This window comes from Acipenser ruthenus, chromosome 15 (genome assembly GCF_902713425.1).
Source record: "Acipenser ruthenus chromosome 15, fAciRut3.2 maternal haplotype, whole genome shotgun sequence".
Lineage (NCBI taxonomy): Eukaryota > Metazoa > Chordata > Actinopteri > Acipenseriformes > Acipenseridae > Acipenser > Acipenser ruthenus.
In genome coordinates, this window is record NC_081203.1 from 32,742,978 (window position 1) to 32,763,173 (window position 20,196).

The 20,196-nt window shown below is 37.7% G+C and overlaps 1 protein-coding gene across 1 annotated transcript in view; it reads left to right on the forward strand.

Annotated features, from left to right (window-relative positions):
• The window catches only part of LOC117963938 (nesprin-2-like), a 120,933-nt gene that overhangs the window by 21,292 nt on the left and 79,445 nt on the right, over positions 1–20,196 (forward strand). The window contains exons 17-41 of the mRNA XM_058987994.1: positions 676–872; positions 1,243–1,395; positions 1,688–1,834; positions 2,337–2,447; positions 3,121–3,294; positions 4,111–4,269; positions 4,828–5,004; positions 5,322–5,456; positions 5,772–5,930; positions 7,539–7,756; positions 8,007–8,106; positions 8,647–8,765; positions 8,845–8,968; positions 9,077–9,216; positions 9,764–9,917; positions 10,403–11,016; positions 11,118–11,288; positions 11,447–11,600; positions 12,352–12,962; positions 13,352–13,522; positions 14,382–14,532; positions 15,266–15,424; positions 17,257–17,424; positions 19,182–19,283; positions 19,909–20,112. Of these exons, the coding sequence (XP_058843977.1) occupies positions 676–872; positions 1,243–1,395; positions 1,688–1,834; positions 2,337–2,447; positions 3,121–3,294; positions 4,111–4,269; positions 4,828–5,004; positions 5,322–5,456; positions 5,772–5,930; positions 7,539–7,756; positions 8,007–8,106; positions 8,647–8,765; positions 8,845–8,968; positions 9,077–9,216; positions 9,764–9,917; positions 10,403–11,016; positions 11,118–11,288; positions 11,447–11,600; positions 12,352–12,962; positions 13,352–13,522; positions 14,382–14,532; positions 15,266–15,424; positions 17,257–17,424; positions 19,182–19,283; positions 19,909–20,112 (4,772 nt within the window). The remainder of the gene's footprint in view (positions 1–675; positions 873–1,242; positions 1,396–1,687; positions 1,835–2,336; positions 2,448–3,120; positions 3,295–4,110; positions 4,270–4,827; positions 5,005–5,321; positions 5,457–5,771; positions 5,931–7,538; positions 7,757–8,006; positions 8,107–8,646; positions 8,766–8,844; positions 8,969–9,076; positions 9,217–9,763; positions 9,918–10,402; positions 11,017–11,117; positions 11,289–11,446; positions 11,601–12,351; positions 12,963–13,351; positions 13,523–14,381; positions 14,533–15,265; positions 15,425–17,256; positions 17,425–19,181; positions 19,284–19,908; positions 20,113–20,196) is intronic.

Consider the following 20,196-nt stretch of genomic DNA (forward strand, 5'->3'; position numbering starts at 1 on the left):
TACAGACATGGTGCATTGATGTAATGGGTGGACACTTCATTAGGAAGGGTGTATTACAAATGAAGAGGAAACACCCTCAGTGCTTGAGGAGAATCCCTCCCATGTAACTCCCTGCACACTGTTCTGGTCAATGAAGCATGCTCACTGCCTGCACTCAGTGCCTGGCTTTTCACGATGGTGTCTAGTGGTTCTTGCTTTACCAGTTACAGTCTGGATGCAGATGCTTCAGCTTGTCAGGCTGGCACCTTGTTATTCCTCTTTTAAGCTTTGCTTCTGTCTACTCTCAAGCTGCCTGCTGTAGGCCATAAATAATGCATATATGCAGTAGTTGAGTAGCTTTGTATAATGTTGACTAAATGTGTGCCTCATAAAATGACCATATCCTGTAGAATGCTCTTTTTACACTAAACTGATAGAAAGTTAACCCCAACCCTGGCTCTGTCTGATTGTTGTAGCCCCTTTCCCCCTCCCTCGTGATGATCTTTACCTTTATAAAGTACATCCATTTGTCTACTGGAGTGCTAACTGTGCTAGTGAGTGTGAGTCAGGATGCAGAGTCCAATTCTTTTAGTATAGAAGACGTTTCCTAGTGGAATATTAATTGGAAACGTCAAAGCTGAAAAAGTCAGTGACTCTTTCTCTGTCAAGTCAATTTCTCCTTTCCTGATTTATCAGCTGCTGACTCTCAGTATATCAACAAGTTCCTGAAGCAAGTGGACTGCGACTCCTCTGTTTCTCTGGCGTCCATCAGGAATGTGAAAGCCATTTTAGCTCGAGTTGTTTCTGGCTGGGACACCTACACAGAGAACTATAATTTGCTTCAGCAGTGGCTAAAGGATGCACAGGCCCAAACACAAATACACACAGCAGAGGTAGGCTGTATTATTTAGTTTCTTTCAGTTTTTGCCAACTGCTCTGAAAACCAAAAATGCTGAAATAAATCATAACATCTGGTTAGTGTAGTTATAATGGCAGGTGAACATATAACATTCCTTTATCCTGTATTAATTCTAGAAAGAAGTGCATACTGGGTTAAAAATCTGACCAAAGTATATTTGGTTTTTGATGATAAACACAGGACAAATGTTGATACTAAATACTAAATGCAGGAAGTAATGAATCATTTACTGAGCAAAATGAGAACATGTCTAAACATTAATTGCACAAAGAGACTGCATTCAATATTGTGCTACAATTATGCAGTGTTGAAACAGAGTCATTTATTGGTATCCAACTTGTCAGGTCATGTCAGACTGGAGCACAAGACACGGTCGCTTGAATGAAGCTGGTAACTTTTTAATAGAGGTCACCAATGAGCAAACCAGTTCTCAACTCTCTGAAGAAATGAAGAAACTAAACAGACAGTGGGCCGACTTCATAAAGAGAACTACATTTGTAAGTTTGAAGAATGTTAAGTGTCTCTTAGAATGATGGTTTACTGTTTCCTATCCCATGCAAATGAACAAGCAAACCGTGATTTATAAACCACCATTTTACAAATCTGCTTATGTTGTGATCCTTCAGCTGTAAAACCACGCTATGTTGACCGATTTCCATTATTTCATTTGGTTTCCGCTTTAGACCAGTGACTTTACAAAATAAAATTTAAAAACGCTGTATGATGCTTCAGAAGTAAAATAACAGATAAGCAATGGATTCTGGCTACTCTAATGTGTTTTCTGTACAGGAGATCATTCCCCAACCCTGTGAAAGCCCAAGGAAGACTGATAATACCGCAGCCATCAATATCATGATAGACGAAGCAACACAGATCCTGCATGAGCGCGTCGATATATCAGCAAGCTCTCTCAGGACCTATATCAAGAGGCTAGAGGTATCCTATTTACATGTGTTGCACTTCTTGTTTAAAACAAACTCATGTGAGCAGTAAAGGAGTGGCCAGTGGATGCCCAGTGCATCATGGGTCATTGTGCTTGGAGCACTTTGAATAGGAGCTGGTTCTGCATTAATAACTGGAGTTATAAAGGGCTATTGAAAATACACAGCTTTTGCAATTGTAATTGTAAATAACGAAGCCCCGCTCATCTCAGCCAGTCAAAACGCTGATGTTGTCTCGTGCAGAGTGCTTCAGCTCTGCTAGCCTCAGTAGTAATGGTATGGAGAAGGTGGTCAGGTCAATGTTTGAAGACATCGTCACTTAAATAAACTGACCTGTAAAGTTTATGTCACCCAAAGTATGCATGCCAGGTAGATTCTAATGCATAGTGTAACCCAGCGATTGATGAATAGACTGTGGGATATGTTTAAACTTATGGTATCATATGTCAGTGCTGTCTGCAGAACTCATTAACAACTGCAAACCTACTGCTTTTCAGGACTTGAAAAGAAAAATAGAGGAGGTGGATTTGGATTTCATCCTTCAGTCCCCAGAAAAATCACCTGTAGAGTTTCCACCTGTGAAGAATGTAAAAGACACTCTTTCAGAGGTATCCATAAGATTACACTGTTATTACTGGCATTTTAAACTGGGTGTTATACTTTTGAATTAACCCTTAGAAATGTTTAACATGATAAACTTGCATGGTCATTTTGTAGAGTACTATGCTATATCGTGCTTATGCAATGCACCATGCCTGCATATGCCTTATGATTTCAGTATGCGTTTTACTGTACTTTATTACACTTTGCTGTATTTTTACCATATACATCGGAGTGGCATGAACTTTTTATTAAAATGTTTGTAGTTACTTTTTTGGTTGGTTGAAATGATAGGACATTGGTACTGGCTTTGAAATCGGTAAAGTATTTACTGCTGAGAATACTCTTCAGCATGTTTATGAAAACTGTTTCGTTACTCAATCTAAAGCTGCAGCAATCCGTACCATTGTGAGCTAAGGAACAAGTTGACAGCAGATTACATATATTTATAGGCTTCTAGCCATAGGGTAAAACTAGATCTAAAACTAGAGTGAAAAGCCTTCAATTTGCTTCCTCCCTCTATCAAACCTGTAAGATCACTTTCAACTTCTTATATAAAAACCGACAATTCCTACAGTGCTCACACGGCAAGTTTAGGACTTAGCAAAAGCTTAATGGTTTCCCTTTGCCCTTTGCAGCTTTACTGGCATGCATTGATGTTCGGGTAAATGTATCTTCTAGATTGCAGATAAGTGTTCCGGAGTTCAACAAGACTGCCAGCTCTTACTCAGCCATGTGGTCACCCTGGAGAGCAGCTTAGCTTTACTGGAACTGTGGGAATCGGAAGCAGGAGACATTTTCAATAGTCTGAACACGAAGCAAAAGGGACAAGAAATCGACAAGAAATCTTTACAAGTAAGATTGTAAAATATATATACAGTCGCAGACAAAAGTATTTGGGCAGTTAAAAACAAATAAAAAAAATAGAAAAAACACAAAGAAAGTGATTTCTATAATTTCTAATTGTTCTATTGAAAAATATAAATTAAAGTAGAGATTCAGCTTTATAATAAAACAACAAATGATTACATAACATGCATAATATGAAAAATAACAAATATGAAAAATAACATGCAAAAAAATAATGTAATAGTTTGACAAAGTGTTGGTTTTCAGTCATAATTGTCAATGATTAGCAACGAATGGGTTTCATATGAAATATGTTGATTGCCCAAATATTTTTTTCAAAGTAAGAAATTGTATGAAATATATATAGTTGTTTTTTTTTTAAACAAATACTGTTTTCATTTTTAACCTATGGCATTTCAACCTATGCCTTTGTGTTTGTTTTAATTTAAGACAACCCTTGAAACCCCCGTATAGAAAATGAAGCTGGAATTTTATTTTTTAACAGAATGTGCCTTTTGTTTATAATGTTGTTCTTATGAAGGAACCCTTTCAGTGCCTATACTAAACAGCAGTTAGCAGCCATTGTGTGATTGTAGCATCGTGTTGTCCATCACGTGGTGCCTCCACCTGTGCAGTCTCATTGCTGTGTGCCTATGTTCAGAAAGCAACATTCATTATTACCACCCTGTAGATGCTTTAAAAGATGGGCTGAACCGGCCAAACAGGCCATGTTAAATATGAGCCTAAGGCAACTGGAGACTTTTAAACACATTGAAACACTGACTTCAAATATTTTTATCTTATTCTTCCATATTTTTTAAGCTCTTAATCACCAGAGGCAAGGAGTTGGAGAGACAAGTTGCAACAGCCCAGGAGATTGTGCTCATTGTAGCAGAAAACATTGCAAAGAACAGGTCCCTTCATCACCTCCAAGCGTCTGGCCTACAGTCAAGAGTGAACGCAGTGAAAGACACTCGCCAGGTCTGAGGGTTGTTTTGGTTTTTTTTGTAATAAATGATGTAAGAATATTGTTCAGGGGTTACCAAAATTGGCAAACACATCTTTAAAGAACATACAGTAGTTAACATTTTGATTACTGTAATTGGTTAATGTTTCATACCCTCCAAGGTATTATTATTTGTTTATTTAGCAGACGCCTTTATCCAAGGCGACTTACAGAGACTAGGGTGTGTGAACTATGCATCAGCTGCAGAGCCACTTCATATAGTCCAGATACCTTTGTGGTCTCATATGTTGTTTAGCCTTCCCACCATGTAAATACTGTTGCTTAATAGACATTCATGGAGTATGCTTTGTGTATACTATAGGGTGCTTGTGGGTTCAACCCCAGGCTTAGGTAAACAAGAAAAATCTTGTTTTGAGGCGACGACAAGCGATATTTCACATTCAAAATGCTGTGTTGTTTTTTTTTTGCCTATAAAATATGATCCTCAAGTTATACTCCATGGCTCTAGATCTTAATTATTTTATGTTTAAATTATTATTATTATAATATATATATATATATTTTTTTTAAAGGTGACAATGACAAATTTAAACTCTGCCATGCAAACAAAGGAAGCAAGCTCCTCCTCGGAAGCTGACATCAAGCTAAGGTTTGAAAGTTCAAAACAGAAACTCCAGGCCTACATCACGGATGCTCTGGCACTTCTCAGTGAGAAGCACACCTCTGAAGAAAGAGTGGCAAAACACGAGGTGGGCAGCTTGAAATGCAACTGCCATTCAGATCTGTTGTCTCTCAACTGATGCAACTGTAAATATGATTTAGAAAAATGAATACAGGAGATCAGTTAATGGCTGGGATTAACTGTGGTTTTATGATGATTGGATTTTGTGTTGATTATTATTATTATTATTATTATTATTATTATTATTATTATTATTATTATTATTATTATTATTATTATTATTATTATTTATTTCTTAGCAGACACCCTTAACACTTGCATTTGTATGGCTCGTGTTTTGTGTATGGTTGGGTCAGGCTGGAACTAATGCATTTTTCCATGTAGGAAACCCTAACAAGATCTGAAACAAACATCCTGGAAGAGTTTCTGGAAGCAACTGAGCAAATAAAACAAATCACTCCCTCAAATCAACAGCAAGAAGTAGAAAAAATAAGCAAATATCTTCGGGAACAGTGGGAGGTAGGCTCAAAATTCTAATTATAGATTTTAAAAAATGAGTGCAAGCTTTCAAAATGAATGCTAGCTCTCACAAATCTCATGTCCTTGATTTTTTAGGCTGCTATATTTAACAAATATATGAATGGATGTTTAACGGAATGTGTTTTTTTTAATTGTCTTCATTGTGCTAACATGTTTGATTAAAATAATACGGCATACAGCATGTGCTTTTTATAATAATCTGCACTAGCAGCTATATTCTATCATCAGTCTTGCTCTCCTATGAAAACATATTCTTTTGATATGCTAAACAGATTTCTATTTTTTATTACATAGGCTATTCACGTAGAAATCCCACTCTATTTACATCTGATTAAATTTGAGGTTGAAAAAGGAAAATGTAATGGAGCTGTTTCACAGTGCGAGATGCAAATTAACAAAGAAATCAAGCTTATTAATTCAGCCTGCATAGCCGGTCTTATTAAAGAACACCAGGTATTGTGTAATACTAGTAATACTTACTGACTTTCTAAGCTTTTGCATGCATGCAGTATGGCACAGCTTTGTCTCTCCAGGCTTTGATTTTTTAGTTTAGGATGACACAGCGCTTGGAGATACTACCTTCAAATCTCTACATCGTATTCTATGGCCGGGTTGCCATGTAGTTTAGAAAGTCATCGCTCTCTCTCCACAGTCATTATTTATGTAACGTACCACGCACATACCACGCGCATCCCACGTGCTATAGGAAGAGTGCATCTAAAACATTGTACGACTTTAAGGGGTGGGTGAATTGTCTTCTCACGCTAAAAAGCCATACAATTGACCAAAACTTTTTATTTTTATTTTTTTTTGCATGGAAACATGTCCAGAAGTTGTACATTATGTTTACAAGACTTCAGCAGTGCAAATCCCATTTGTAACCTTGCGCACCTTTCTACTATAACTGAAGGCCATGCCAAGCAATCCTTTATTGGCAAGCTTCTTTGACCAAATAGGGGGAAAAAAAGCATACAGTGCAATTCATTGTGCATTAGCTTAAGTACCATCTATAATGGGTACCTAAAAGTCACATTTGTACCAAAATTCACTGTATTATTGCTGCCGTCTACCGACAACACTAGGCTTGAGCAAATTCATTGAACAAGATTTGTTTTAAAGTATGAAAACATGAAAAACTAAAACAAAAACTTGGTTCCACATATTTGTTAAAGACAAATACAGTTCTTAAAAGCAGCTTGTTGCAAGACTAATATACAACATAACCAAGTTCCAGAAGTCCTGGTGGACAGCATTGAGAAGTGTGTTGAACTCGTTTACTACCGATATACTGGCTCGTCAATAACAATAAGTACAGAATCTATTATATTATAACCACATTCTACTGCAAGAGCCTTGCACTGTCACTGCAGGATTTGTATTTAGGCATTTCTTGTTGTTATAACAATAATATGTAGTGATAAACACAGCAAGTAGGGTAGCTTGATTTACTACCAATATTTAAAAAAATTTACTGTACCAAACATTTGGACTGGATTGTTTTTATACCATTTAACCTAAAGTGCTTCACAGCCCTTCAAATGCTATGGAAAGAATATTCAAGAATATAAAGCATAGAGTTTGGCAGTCAAAGTTATTGACTCATATTTCTGTATTAACCCAGCCTTCAGGTTGAGTTTGAACATGTTTGCAGGGATTTTGATAACTTGTGATTGTTTTTGTAATGGCTAGAGTATATATTTAGCTTAAACATGGAAACCATGGCAATGCGTGTGTTGTGTTTAAATATGTTAAAATCCCAATTAAATGCCTATCTGAGTAGGTCAAAACACGAAAGGCAAGCACATACAGGCAATTGAGGGGGCGGGAGGGGAAAGGTACATTTTAAGGTAAATTTCATGCGCTTACAGTAAGATACAGATAATCAAATGCTTATTTTGTTGTACCTGAGCAAGTATTACAAGTCAACAGTGTCATTCTCACTTGAAATGCATTTTTACCATATTGACACTTTACTCAAATGCTTTGCAATATCATCATGCTGATGCGATGTGTGACAGCGCTGATCCTTCAAAATAACTCTAGTCCTTGCTACTCTTTCAGGCTTGCTTTTCCCCTGAGGGCAGTCTGGGTCAGGCCGATGATCATTTACAGGCTATGAAGGGGATCTGTGAAAAACTGACCGCTGACAGCAGCTACAGTCTCACCAAAACCCAGCTTACTGAATGTGAGCAGAGAAAAGAAGAAATCGAACAGAGAGCAAGACATGTATATGAGAATCTACTAACTCGTCACAATGAACAACAGTCTTCTGAAAAGAGGCATGTGTTTTTATTATGTTATCAAGTGCTCATATGGCTTTTAGTGGCACGCTTGTGTTTTTATGATGTTTACAATCGGTCTTCTGGTTTTTGGTGCCATTAAGCTCAATATCTTTATGTTTTGTTATAGGGAGTGCTTTGAAACATAAGAATATGCTAACAATGCTCATTAGAAACAGTCGATCAAGGTTACCGTTTGTGAATGGAGCATTAGAAAGAGCCATTGTAAAATATATTGTTTTCTTTGCAGGCAATCTTCAGGACATGCTGAACTCAAGGTAGCTGATGTTGACAGCCCTGTAGAAGCTGTTTCTTCAGTTTCATCTAAAGTGCTGCTTACCACTACTCAGGTAAAAAGGGTTGGGTGCGTGACAGATTTCTGTTTGCGCTTATGCTTCTTTTTCAGTTTTGTATCCTGTAATGTATATATGAATGCCAGTTTACAGTTTTTTAAAAAAAATTATAAGCTGTTCTGCATAAGCGTTTATACTCATAACCCACTATAGGAGTCCACATAAACAGCTGATTTAAAAACAGTACATGCTGACACAGAAGCTGTACGTTCATTCATAGTTACTGCCAGGTAAAGCCTGCTAATGTGTTCATCGTACTGGTTTTAAGTTATAGGATATGGGATATGTCTGATTTTACTCATCACTGAAGAAGGTAACAGCCAGCAGTGGCTGAAATCTTGAAACAAACTTTATTCCTTGGATGCCTTTATGCATCAGCACTGCAGAAAGAACTGGTCAGTTCCATTCCTGGATGGTATACGCAATACAATTCAGTCATTTTCTTAGATTTGGAAATCAATGCTTGCCTCTGTTATTGTATGCAGCCTTGAGGTTTAAGCAGAAGTTTTTCACAAAATCTGTCCTTCTTGTTTCAAGGTAACGGTGAGGGTTGCAAATATCCCAGTGGTGCAACAAGCTGTAAAACTGAATGTTGAGGAAACTGTACCGGCCGTTCAAGACAAACAGGACTTGACTGAGACTGAGGTTTTGAAGAGGTAACAGCCACTGACAATAGAAAAAATTGTGAATGCATATCTTGTGTTCTTCATATTTATGATTGTGTTTCATATTCAGCTATAGAGAGTCAAAGAGTGTCTTCGAGGTGCAACTGAAGAAGAACAGAGAACTCATTCTCTCTGAATTTCCTGAAGATATGGTGGATACGTCAGTCCTGCGCATCAAGTGTCAAGAATTACAGGTTTGTCAAGCTGATTTAATATAGAGTTAAAGAACCCACACTATACATTCTGATAACCTAGCTTTAGAACAACAATATTGTTGACTGTTTATTCTAATCTCACTGTAGGAGGCGCAAGAGGAGACTGAAACTTTTTGGTTTGAGTTTGAAATTCAGTCTTCACAGCTTAAAGGAAACATGAGGGAACCTGAAACCAGGAAAAGAATAAACCACGAGTGGAGAGAACTCAAGCCAAGCCTCCAAGCCAGGTAACTCACTCTCACAGGCAGGCAGACAGACTCAAGAACCAGGACTGTGTTTGCACATTAGCTCAGCTGGTCAAGCACTGTGACCCTATCCATGCATGTGACATTTTACCAGATTATTACAGCAGCTGTTATATTTTGCATTCGTGCAAATATGGAGATCTATAATATTGATTACTTGCCATACATAAACAACAGTGTTGTTTTTTCACAGTGGTTTCAGAAGTCAGTTTTAGGTAACCCATAACAATGTGCAGCTAAAAACACAGCAGGTGATACATACCTGTAAAAGAGTCAGGTGGTTGTCTAACTATGATTATCTTCCTCACTAACATGAAGAGCACATTGACCACATTGGGAGGGTAACAGTCTGAGCTGTAGGTGAGGTAATGCACTCTAAGAAGAGTTTTATTGTGATTAGAAACTCTCTAATGTACGGATTTATTTTCATTGTTTAATAGAGAATCCTTATTAATTGAAGGAAGTTCTGAGGTTTCTGTTAATGATATAATTGATCTCTATTAAATGCCAATATCCTGTATTTTCACAGATTGAAGTCCATGGAAACTACAGTGGGAATCCTCGTTCCTGTGGAGATTCAAGTTACTCAACTTTCTGATTTACTAGACCAGTACCAAAAGAAGCCCAAGACTTTGAAGCGGTTTACAGTGACTGGTGCTGACTCAGTTCAAAAGGATATAAAGGTATGGCATGTCAGCAGAGCTTTTAAAAACATGTGTTTTAAAGTTCAGCTGAAATGGGTATTTTGACTGTTTTCATTGTATTCACTGGGTGATGTGCACATTAAATACAATACAGACCCAACTGCAACGATGTACCATATTAATAACCCATTCCACCTTCGGTAGAGCTGACAAATGCCATCAGAGAATGTAACACTGAAACTCAGGCTTGGTGGTGTGCTGTTATTGTTTTGACTTAAAATACACACATAAATGGGTAATATGGCCAATTAATAGCCATTCTAATTCTCAGCTATTCAATTAAACTAGCTTGCAGATACTTGCTTTCACCAAATGCTGTTTTTCTGTTCCTTATAAGAGTTCCTATTTGATTATTTTTTGACAAATTATTTTAGATATACTGAAACTTTATATGCTGAAAACAATTCATTACCAGAATTGTATTTTTATTTTGAATCTAAACTGTTTTTAAACTTTTCTAACAGGAACTTCAAGAACGTATCCAGCGCCACATAGTAAACAGCAGTGTCTTAGAGAAACCAGGGAGCCCCTCTGTTGCAGGATTAGACTCCAGAGACCAACTGGCAATCCATAAAATTGTTCTTGTCTGCAAAAAGAAATTACAAAAGATGATCTACAGCATACATGACAGCGAGGTGGTCATGAAAACCATGGAAGCCTTTTTAGCGTCACTGAGAACAGCTGAAAATGATATTGATCGTTTACCAGCTGCTCCATCTGCGGATGTGGTTGCCTTGTGTAAAAGCAAAGTAAAGTTAGAAGTGATCCAGAAAGATATAAACTCCATGAGGGACAAAGCCGTCCACATAGATGAGCTGCTGAACAAGGCTGAGATCCGCCTGCAGGAAGCTGAATCCAGTAAAGGAATGACCTGTCAACAAATGATTGCAGTACTTTCCCAGAAACTAGAGGACACAAAAGAGTTTATAATGAAACACGAACAAAATCTTCAACAAGAAGAAGTGGTCCGGCCAATCCTTGTTAGAAAGGAGGATCTGATAAAAAATCTACGGGAGGTACAACAGAAAACCGACAGCGAGGGACTGAAGGAACCGACATTACCTGCACTTCAGCAAAGGTTTGTCATGGTTTTCATTATTTTGGCCATTATAAGACTAGGATAGTTGAATGCCAGTGCAGCTACAGGTTATGTTAATAAAGCATTGTTTTTACACACAGGTTGAGGTCCTTAAAAGAACTAAGGAACAATCTGGGTTCCTTTGAAGGAGAACTGCTAAAACTCAGAGAAACAGCCAATCAGCTTGTACTGATGTCAAGTGAGGAAAAAGCCAAGCATCTTGTGGACTTGGAGACCCTGTGGGAGGAAACAGAGAGATCAGTAACTGACAGGTAAGTAGGCAAATAGGCAAAAGTTTAAATCTGTGTCAATGTAAGACATACTGTAACATCTGCATTTATTCATGCTATGACAAGTTAACAGACTTTTGGACAAAATGAGGCTTAAATGGTTTAGTCTGTATTTCAAGGCTCATTTTATATTTTAACAGATTGAAATCCATGGAAACTGCTGTTGGATTCCTTGTCCCATTGGATAATGAAGTCGCTCAGCTTTCTGATTCACTAGACCAGTTCAAAAAGAGGCCCAAGACTTTGAAGCGGTTTACAATGCCTGGTGCTGCCTCTGTGCAAAAGGATTTAAAGGTACAGCAAGTCACCGAAGCATCAGAATCTGGAGATTAAACTTAAGGACCTGTCTGTCTGTCTGTCTGTCTGTCACACTTACACCTTTTAAAATTCAACACTTTCAAATGAAATGTTCTCATTTTTATACTATTCCATTACCTTTTATGATGTTTGAAGTCATTCTTAGTAGTTCTCATTGCAATTACTTAAATAGTGTGCTTTATTTTTGTATTTGTTTCAATAAGTCTTTGTTAAGGTGCTTTAACATCAGTTCAAAACCTGCTTTTCAGTTCTAGTTGCCTGCCATAGATATACATGTAATGTAGGCTAGATCTGCCCGAGTGTTTTTTATATTAGTAAGAACCAGCACCATCTAGTGCACAGGCAGTGTATTGACAGCAAAACAAAAGGACATTGTTTTCAAAGTGGCAGATCACTAGATGGTGTCAGTGCTTCTTACTTCTGTAAAAGGTAAAGGGACAATAAAAAAAACAAAATTTTAAGCTACAGTACTTTCCATTCAAACATGTAAAGGTTTACAGAAATACAAATATATTTGCTTATGACTAAATGTTTTTCACCTTGGGTCAATTCCTCAAATTTTTTTCTTTCTGTCAAAATCTGAGTAGTGTCTTGAGTGACTTCCATTCCATCTAAGGTTGTTTCACTCGATTAAACTCACAGAAGCCACAAAGGAGGCTGAAGGGTACATACTACTTGCCAGAAGATTTCACGTATATATTTTTAAAAACTTTGTATTATTTAACAGGAACTTCAGAGACGCATACAGCGCAACATCAGAAACAGCAGTGCGTTTGAGAAACTAGAGAGCCTGGCTGCTGCGGGATTGGACCCCAGAGATCAACAAGCTATCCAAAGCATTGTGCTTGTCTGTAAAAATAAACTGGAAGAGATGGACCACAGCATGCATGACAGTGAGGTGGCCATGAAAACCCTGGAAGCCTTTTTAGTGTCACTGAGAATGGCTGAAAATGATATTGATCGTTTACAAGCTGCTCCATCTTCTGATGTGGTTTCTATACGCAAAAGCAAAGTAGAGTTAGAAGCGATCCAGCAAGATATAAACTCCATGAGAGACAAAGCCGTCCACATAGATGAGCTGCTGAACAAGGCTGAGATCCGTCTGCAGGAGGCTGAATCCAGTAAAGGAATGACCTGCCAGCAAATGATTGCAGTACTTTCCCAGAAACTAGAGGACACAAAAGAGTTTATAATGAAACACGAACAAAATCTTCAACAAGAAGTTCTCCGGTCAATCCTTGTGAAAAAGAATGCCCTGATGACACGTCTACAGGAGGTTCAAGAGAAAGCAGACGGTGTGGGACTGATGGAACCAACATTGCCTGCACTTCACAAAAGGTTTGTCTTGTTATGTGTGTGTATATATATATATATATATATATATATATATATATATATATATAATATATAAATTAACAAACTCTGAACTCTGCTGTTCTTAACTTTTAATTAGTGATTTTTTGGTTTCTGCATTTTTTTACCTCATTTAATTATTTGTTTATCATGGAAATGTAAAGGATGATTGCAGGTTGCAAATAATACAGAAATCCATTTGAATGGAAAATAAGTACATGTATGACAACAATAAGCATGTAGCAGCAATCCAAGCCTGGGAGGTGACCATTAGAGTTCTTCAATGCCATTTTCATTCAAATAGATTTTTAAAATGTGTATTATTTGGCTCCAGTAATGCTCCTATCCATTGCTAACACTGGCTTTATATCCAGGTTGAGGATCTTAGAAGAACTAGAGAACCAGATGCGCTCCTGTGAAGGAGACCTGCAAAGACTAAGAGAAAGAGCCAATCAGATCCCTCCGACATCACGTGAGGAGGAAACTATGAGCCTTGTGGACCTGGATACCCTGTGGGAGGAAACAGAACGAACAGTAACCGAAGGGTAGGTGAAAAATAAACCATTTCAATCTGATACACACAGAAGAGAGTGTGCATTCCACAGACCACCTCCTTGTTGTTGTTATTATTATTATTATTATTATTATTATTATTATTATTATTATTATTATTATTATTATTTATTTCTTAGCAGACGCCCTTATCCAGGTACAATTGTTACAAGATATCACATTATTTTTACATACAATTACAATTTTTTACACATCATTTTTACATAGTTACCCATTTATACAGTTGGGTTTTTAACCCTTGTAGTTGATTGCTCTGATGTGCAGCCCTACCTCTGCTCTCTTAAACTGTTCCTGACGGGACCAACCTGGTTTTAGCTTCAAATCACAGCCTTCAGTGCAACCCTCAAATCTACAGTTACTCAAATGAATGATTGCAGCACTTACTGTAGTTTCTTGTCCTGTTCTCTGATTTAAATGATCCCATTAACCAAATACTAATAAACCAACCTGAATAATGAATCATCTTAATTCATTTAAATTACTTTTCACAAAACTAATTAACAGATTCACAGAGTATCCAATTAACTGGTTCATTTTAACAGTCCAGTAACTTAAAGTCTTAAACATACGGGTATATATTTGGAGTATATAGATTTGGAGGAAACCATGCTTCTGTGTCTATCCACTTGAATCCGATTCCAGATCAGGTAGCTTAAATCCAATTACATTGTGCATACAGTATAAAAAGGTCAGTTTAATCTGTACCATTGTTGAGTGAAAAAACAGCAAAATTAACAGCAAATTCATTGTGAGAGACGTGGTAGATTATATGTAGTACAGCTACATTAATATGTATAGACACAGGATATATTAACTGTTGCTCTACTCTAGGCAAGAACAATGCAGTGTGTTGATGGGACTGCTGAAGAAATTTCAAGGCTACCGAAGTGATCTATCCAACACTTTGCAGAGAGCAGAAACCACCATTTCAGAGCAGGCTTCTTACATGGGAAAGGACAACTTGCACCGACTCATAGAGAAGGTGAATGCAATGGACTGTGAAACCATTCACACTGCTCATTCAGATTTCCAGTTGTTTTTTTGTGCATTATTATTTTGCGTGAGAGAGACTGCTTGTCATCCAGTCGTCATTGTATTGATAGCTGTATTTTATGTAACAGGTCAAATATCATTAAAATTTTAAGTGTAATATTTCTGTTTGTCACTAGATGGCAGTCGTCTCTTTCTGTCATTTTACATTAAATCTAATGGATATTAAAACTGAAAAGCTGTTAATTCGCACGCTAATCCTTGCCATGATCATACACGTTGTAATATGTTCATATAATTATTTGTTCTTTAAAAATTTGTTTCATACTATATGTTGTCATTCTTTGTGCAGATTTGTAATTTCGGTACATTGAGCAAACATAAATGAGAACTGTTTGTGCATCCAGGTTAATGTGAGACTATTTTGAGAGGCTGCAAAAGTGCATAAGACTTTGTCTGTAAGTCCTTGTTTTAAGTCCTACTTTTTTGCAAGCGTTTTCATTGTAGCAAAAGTTACAGGTTCCTCCTCTACATAAAGCTTGGAGAGGTTTGATGACTGTTTAATCCACTTACAGGCCCTGTAATATATCGGACAGCAACTAATGCACCAAAGCAACTAATTTCCATTCACTATGAAGCCCACAGATTTGTCTTAGAGCCCTGTTTCTTCTCCCTTGTAATCCTCACTTTAGCCCTGTGTTCTGTGTTTCTGTTTATGTTTGCAGGTCGGCACAATGAAGGAGGAGCTGAGTGGCTCTTCTGACCACATTGATGAAATCCGAACCGTCTGCAGACAGCTGCAGTCACAGCTGAAGAAAATCCAGAGCTGTGAAGACACTGCATTTGAGAGCGAGGCAGACTCTCTCGTCGACCGGTGGTTAGATGTACGTTTGTTTAAAGATATTGATTAACATACACATCTCGTGGTAAACCGAATGGATTTCGCCTGGGCAGAATTTATAAATGTGACGTTCAGTCATGTGTGATGTGGTGCCGTAAGGATACTGTACATGAGACAAAGTAATGGGTCACAAACTCAAAAAAAAAAAAACCTAAAGGAGGCCCTGTCCATGTGCCTTGGTTTGAAAAATGATTTTCTTTGTTTCTTCCCAGCAAGTGAGGGTTGCTCCCCAGCTGTGTTTTGGGATCTCTAATTACCAAAACAATGACACAGTGCTTGCCTAACCTCCGCATGCCCCCACAATGGGTGTTGGTAGATAACATGTCAGCATTGTCATGTAGGGTTGAACCACTGACACTCAGTATTGCATTACTGTAGCTTCTAAGTCACCAAAATCCACTAAAAAATTAACAAATAAAACTGGAATTGTCAAGGCCAAAATGCAATTTACATATTTTAACTAAAATAATGCACTTTTTATGCATTTTTTTTATTTGTTAACAAATTGATTGTTAGCATTGAGTGAAGTTAATAATAGGACATGGTACAGAGGGACCAGTTTGTATGTTTTACCTTTATTTTACTATAGTAGTCTCTGGCTAAGAGAACACCACCGGACACAATATGCAAGGCCACTCACAGTAATTATGAATATGAGAATTGAATTTCAACGCAATGGTTATTTACACAGTGCCCCTACACACACGTTAAAAAATGCAGCAGCAGCTCTAGATTACTCTCTTGATGACAAGTCAGTTTTAAAAAGATTGAATAGGGAGCTCCCGAGTGGCGCATCCAGTAAAGGCACTCTGCGTGGAGTGCAGGATGCGCCCTATAGCCTGGAGATCGGAGGTTCAAATCCAGGCTATGTAACTGCCGACTGTGACCGGGGGTTCCTAGGGGGCGGCGCACAATTGGCCGAGCGCCGCCCAGGAAGGGAGGGCAAGGGAATCCACGGTTCACTGCGCACCAGGAACCCCTGTGGCTGATTGGGCACCTGAGGGTCTGCAGTGGAGCCATTTAGATCAGTGTTGTCCTCCGGCACTATTGTTCTGGTGGCTTTGTTGTGGATCCGCAGTGCGAAAAATGACGGATTGGCAGGAACGCGTTTCGGAGGACGCGTGTTTCAGTCTCCATTCCCCCAAGTCGCCAGGGGGTTGCAGCGGTGAACCGGGATAAAAATGATAATTGGGCATTCCAGATTGCGGAAAAAACTGGGGTAAAAACCACTGGCGACGACTAAATTAATTAAAAAAAATAAAAAATAAAAAAATAAATAAATATTGAATAACCATTTGAATTTGAGTTTGATGATGGTGAGTTATCAGGTTAAACAGTACTGTATCAGTTTTGAGTCGGTAAGCAATGAATCGCTATCGGTGCCAAAAATGCGTTCTTTTCAGCAACGTTCCTGTTCCTTTAGGTGGAGCTTTTATAATGGGAAAATTCTGTTTCACCACTAGGTTATTCCCTAAGCCGAAATGTTAACTTAGGAGGTGTTCATATATGCGGGACTACTGCACCTTTTATAAATAGGTTACAATATATTAACTAACCAGAAACAAAACATTTGGTAACATGATGGTACACTGAAGGTTAACTGTTAATCAACAAAAAGAAGTTCTAAAAATTGTTACTGTTACAACACTAGTAACAAAAACTTCGGCTCACTTTCGAGTCCTTTTAATTTACTTGTTTTAAGAGAGAAATGCCGTGGGTAAAATATGAAAGGATGTCACAATTCAATAAACATCAGAAATCTTGATTTTTAAATAGTTTATACTGTTTTGATCTTCCATGTACTACTCATGCCAGGTGACTGAGAAGACTGACATCTATCTGGATAATATAAAATGTGGTCTGACACTGTGGGAGAAGCTCATTAGTTTAGCCGGTGACATTGAAGAATGGACAACGATCAAGCTGGGGGCATTTTCAGAGCATCATCGCTTCAGAAACCAACAGGAGATCACAGATTTGGAGGTAATGTGATTAGCATACACTCATTCATACACAGAAGCTGGGCCAGCAACTTTCATAGATGTCAGTTCCCATTTGTTTAAGAACTTGTAAGCTCCTAATTCTGTTTTATAAAACGTCTCACTTTACTTGGTCTTCAAAACAGTTCTTGAAGACATGCAGAATGCAATATGTGTGAAATGTTAGCAAATAAAACCTTTTTATTTTGAGTGTTATTTGAACCTTAAGAATTCTCATTTACTTTATGTTATTATCAGTTAAGATTTAGCCCTAGGTCGAGACTGAAATGCTTCTGGAACTAAAACCGTCAAATATCGATAGTCCCAGAAGGTATTTTAAACAAGAAAGAATTCAGAGTATTAACAACATGCAGTTTTTATTGAAGCATTGTAAACAATACTGGATTTTTCCAGCAAATATGTTCCACACCTGTAAGCTGAAATGCATAGATGGTACACAGTTCTGGGCATCTTAAGGAACCCCCCTCCACTTACTGCACTCATTTAACTTTGATTGTATACATCACTGTACATCTGCCAGTACCCAACCCAGAGATTTCAAAGGTAACTCCCTTCCTGTGAAGCCTCAAAAGAGCTACATGTTGATGCTTGAAATCATTAATCAGATGGTGTGACAAACATGCAGATAATAATACGCCTAGCAACGCCACGTAGTTTTATTTTGAATATGTCGTTTTCTTGTGATTTATTCTCTGTGTATGTATAACACTGATTAGCCCCTCCAAGACTTGGAAAAATACAAATAATAAGGGTTTCTTAAAGGGTTATAAAAGACGGGTCAACATTTTTGTTTTTATGCAATTATTATCTTCAAGGGTTCTCTGTTAACTCAGCCTGTTAGCTGCATCTCTAATTGAAAATACCGTTGCTCCGTGGGAAGTGGTGGAAGGCCTATTGCGTGCTACATTTTAGCTTGTTTTTGTGTTTGACCTTAGTTCAGTTTAGCAGAGCTGTTGTGCTCTCATGCACTAGGAACCAACACAAATTGGCTGCACCCTGAGAATGTTTATGTTACATTTTTTTTCTTCAGCCAAAAAAATACGCTTCAGGGTGTATCTGAAACCATAGGGCAGGTTGTTCGTATTCTAATGGCATTTTCTGCTTGTGAATCTCCTGTTAAGTTGCTTTAGATGATTATATATAATATTGTCAAGCATTGTTTAATTTAACTCCTGGAATTGGGTCTTGCCAGATATATTTGTCCATTGAATGATTGCTAACCAAGCAGGTTTAGTAGATTCATTACGAGAAAAATCAGTGAAGACACCCCCAAACAGTGTTTGCTAGTATTGAGAAAAACAATCCTGAATCAGGATCGGGACCATTCCGACACAGGTTTGATTTAAAAAGGTAAACTTTTTTTACTTTATTTTTTTTTACGTGCTTAAGTGTTTGGCAGTGATGTAAGGTTTTCATTTGTATATTGTAATTCCGACTTGGCATTTTACATATAGTGATCTCTGCAGACGTGTGCAGATCTGTTTAAAAAAAAACAAACATGCAAGTTTAAGCAGGCTTTCAATCTGTCAGGGAAAATGCGATGCATATTTTCTATTCTAAGTGCTGATGCCGGAATTCCACTTATTTTTTGAAGAACTTTTTTTACTTGCATTTTTATTTAAAGATTCTGTTGCAAACATCTCCTTATAAATCTTTACAATTCCACCATTTTATGCATAGAGCTTCGTCGTGCACTTTGGTTTTGATGGTATCTTGTTAAAAAAAATGTTTAATCCTCAGGATGAAATACAGGCTCAGGAGAGGAATATTGAGCGTTTTAACTGTAGAGCTGCTGAGATACAAGAGCTTCTGCAAAGCAAAGACTCTCCTTTGGAGCTACAGGTGAGCAACAGACTGGTTTCTTAGTTAGATGTTGAAAATGCAGACTCGTGGATTGTGATTCAATGCATTTCCTTTATTTTTATATGCAAGAATATTGTAGTTCTTCTTAAAACCAGACCTGGCCAGTCCTTAAGTGGGACACTTTAAAAAAAAATTAGTTTTTTGCTGCTGAGAGTGTGTGTATAATATATATATATATATAATATATATAATATATATTGTGGTAAAGTGATGGGTGGTCAAGGTTGGAAAAACTGCGTATTTGCACTATTATATTATATACAAAATAAACTAACACAGGAAAAGTTTAGAACAAAACACTTCTAAATAAACACAGCACCCAAGCACAGCTATCCCGCCACATAAACTAACCTTGCTCTTCGTCAATACTTGTTCAGGCTTGTCAACGCCTTCACCAAACGTACTCTCCTTTTGCAGCGCACAGCTCCACACACTCTCCAAACATTGTTTCGTCTCTTTTTATAGGGTGTGGCCAGGGGTTAACTGACAATCAATCAATTACCCGCAGGCCACATTCAACACTTTTCAATTAAACAATGTCTTCAGCTGTAGGGTCATTCCAAGGGATGAGGCCACACAGTAATCATGCTTGATATTGTTCTAGGTCATCGAAACCCAGCTGAAGAAGAGGATGGAGCAGGTTAAAGAACTCTATGAAGACAGCAGTGAAGTGTTTCAAGAGTTCACTGCTGTCAAGAAGCACATTGCAGACAGACTCATCCAGTCCCATTGCTGTCTACAGGCTATCCAAGAGTCTGTACACAGCCTTGCTGTTTCTGACCATCCAAACATTTTTGATCGATTAAAGGTAGTGTACATGTCAGGCGGACTAGTAGTTTCAATGCACAAGGGGAAAAATATTTACAGTTCCCAGTTTGGCATACTTTTATTT